Source organism: Miscanthus floridulus, chromosome 19 (genome assembly GCF_019320115.1).
Source record: "Miscanthus floridulus cultivar M001 chromosome 19, ASM1932011v1, whole genome shotgun sequence".
NCBI classification, from domain to species: Eukaryota; Viridiplantae; Streptophyta; class Magnoliopsida; order Poales; family Poaceae; genus Miscanthus; species Miscanthus floridulus.
The window spans coordinates 60,905,122-60,908,174 of NC_089598.1; the positions used below are offsets into that span (position 1 = coordinate 60,905,122).

General features: G+C 42.3%; 1 protein-coding gene across 1 annotated transcript; it reads right to left on the reverse strand.

The window, feature by feature from the left end:
- Window positions 1-564: 564 nt before the first annotated feature.
- Window positions 565-1,734, reverse strand: LOC136529709 (uncharacterized). The gene has a single exon (XM_066522782.1). The coding sequence runs from the start codon at window positions 1,732-1,734 to the stop codon at window positions 565-567; it is 1,170 nt and encodes a 389-aa protein (XP_066378879.1).
- Window positions 1,735-3,053: the final 1,319 nt, after the last annotated feature.

The following is a 3,053-nucleotide window of genomic DNA, read 5'->3' on the forward strand; positions in this document are numbered from 1 at the left end:
TGCATCAAGATTAGCACTAGCTCCAAATGGAGCTAGATTCCACATGACCAACGTGACCTAGGAGTTCCATCGCTTGCATCCAAAATGATTTTTGAGCCTATGATACATTCGACGCAAACTGTGCACCTATCTTGCGACAACATTAGCACCCTTGCATACCAAAGCATAGGCAACAGAAGTGAAAGCAACCAATTCATTAATATTAGATTTAGTAGCAAGCAAGCAATTTACTTTCAATCTTATCTCATCTTTGTTACTAGTAACAGATTTGACATTTTTATTGATCTCAGATTTAGTTTTCTTAGCTTTAGCAACATCATCACGCACAATAGCTTCAGGAGACATAGGAAGCAAAACAATTTTCTTATCATGGTGTATGAGAGAATACATATTTGATCTACCATGATGCATACAATCTGTATCAAATTGCCATGGTCTACCTAGCAGAATATGACAAGCTTCCATAGGCACAACATCACACTCAACAACATCATGATATGATCCAATAGCAAAATGAATTCGTACCAATCTCGTTACCTTAACCTTACCACTATTGTTGAGCCATCAAATGTGATATGGATGTGGGTGCGGTTTGGTTGTAAGTGCAAGCTTCTCTACCATATCGCTGCTAGCTAAGTTGTTGCAGCTACCTCCATCAATTATCAAACAGCACGAACGCTCTTTAATGACACACTTTGTTTGGAATAGTGTATGCCGCTGATTTTGCTCCGCCTTCTCCATTTGTGCGCTAAGCACACGCTGCATAATGAGGCCCTCATAATGATCTGCATCCTCTGCTCCAATCTGCTCTTCTGGTTGTTCCTCACTTCCTACATGGTCAGTAGCAAGCAAAGCAAGTGTATCTTCATCAAAATCACTAGCAGAGGAATACTCACCATCATCTTTGACGACCATAACACGCTTGCTTGGACAGTCACGCATCACATGTCCATATCCCTTGCACCGGTGACACTGAACGTCTCTTGTTCTACCTATAGATGCCATGGATGAAGCACTCGTAGCAGGCTTCTGGGTCGTCTTTGCCACTGAATTTGCGGAAGTAGCATGAGGTTCGTCGCTGGATGTTGGCATAGGAGCACGTGTAGTTGGAGTAGTAGTCATGCGGGGCTGCCATGAATTAGTTTTCCCTGTAGAAATATTATTCTTAGCACTGGCACATCGCCCCTGCACTTCCCTTTCAGCTTTACAAGCAAGATGAAACAAACGTGTTACGTTAGTGTATTCTTTATAATCAAGGATGTCCCGGATTTCACGATTTAACCCACCCAAAAATCTTGCCATAGCAGGTTCCTCATCCTCATCTAAATTACAACGCAACATACCCATTTGCAATTCTTGATAATATTCTTCTACACTTTTAGCACCCTGTCTCAGTTGTTGCAATTTATTTAACAAATCACGTGCATAGTAAGAAGGAACAAATCTAGCCCTCATGATTCGTTTCAAAGCATTCCAAGTTTGTGGTATGTTATTAGGATTTTTCTTGCCATATTCTATCCACCAAACAGTAGCAAAATCAGTAAACTCACTAGTAGCAGCCCTAACATGTGTATTCTCAGGAAATTCATGACATGCAAACTTTTGATCAACAGCAATTTCCCAAGTAATGTATGCATGAGGATCATATTTACCATCAAAAGGAGGTATCTTAAATTTTATCTTACTAAAAGCATCATTATTATTGGGTACCTCACGTCGGCGGTGACCACCCATACCTCTACGATTGTGGTGTAGGCGACGCCGATCACGAGTGTCATGAGCATCATGTTCAGTATCAGCAGTGTAATCATCATCATAATTATCTTCGCGTCGCTCTTCGTCCTTGTTGTCTTCATTATGCTGCTCTTTGTCTTTCGTGTGGAAGTCATCAAAATGCTTCAGAAGAGCAGCAAGGCTTTTGTCCATACAGGCAACAGATGCCTCCAATCCTATAAGCTTGGTGGTGGAGGCAAGTTGGGTGGCCTCCAATTGCCCAATCTTGTCATTGGTCACCTATAAATCTTGATCAAGTCCTTCTGTATGCAGCTGCCCTTGCCTTGTAAAATGTTGAATGATGCCCTTGGTGCGAGGAGATTGTGGCCTCTTGTTAACATCCTCTGATCCTGACATGGTTTAAAAGATAAGGGCAACAAGAAAATAGGCGAAGAAATAAAAGCCCTACAACTATTAGGATGCAGCTACTGCAAGGCGCTCACTCTCAACCTGTTACAAAAGCTCTTACCAATTTTTACCATGCTCAATAGGAGGGAATGGCAACCAACAAGTCTGCAACTGTGGAATGAAGTGTATCGGTGCCACAACAACAACACCTGTCAAGCTGTAGTCGAAATATGTGGAGCTATAGATGGGCTGAAGCAAGGAAGTACTAGCACAACGTTAGTCACAAAAGCAAGCTGAATAATTGTTCAATGGCAGTACTGTGCTGGTTCTAGGCTAAACCATGCTAGAGACGTGAGCCTAGGCACAAAGGTAGTCACTGAAAAAGAACAACTAGCACAACATGAAGAAAACAACAGATTCAGCCCCTTCTTTCTTCTCCTTCTCTTGTCTTTTTTTCTTCTTTTTCTTTCTTTTTTTGCAGAGGCCTAAATGTTTTATTTGGTACTATGCACCTATCTTGGGTCAAGATTAGCACTATCTCCAAATGGAGCGAGCTTTCACTTGAGCCACATCACCTAGGGTATGATCGGGTGAGTCCAAAATGATTTCTGAGCCTATGGTACGTCTAGTGCAAAGCATGCACCAATTTGCACCGACACTAACACTGTCTCCAAACGGAAAGAAGCAAGATTCCACATGACCCAAGTCACCTAGGAGTTCCATCGGGTGTGTCCAAAATAATTTCCGAGCCTATGGTAAGTTCGAGACAAACCATGCAACTCTCTTGCGTCAAGATTAGCACTATCTCCAAATGGGGCCAGTTTTCACTTGAGCCTCGTCACCTAGGAGTATCATCGTGTGCGTCCAAAGCGATTTCTAAGCCAATGGTATGTTTGGCGCAAAATATGCACCTATATTGCACCGACACAAAC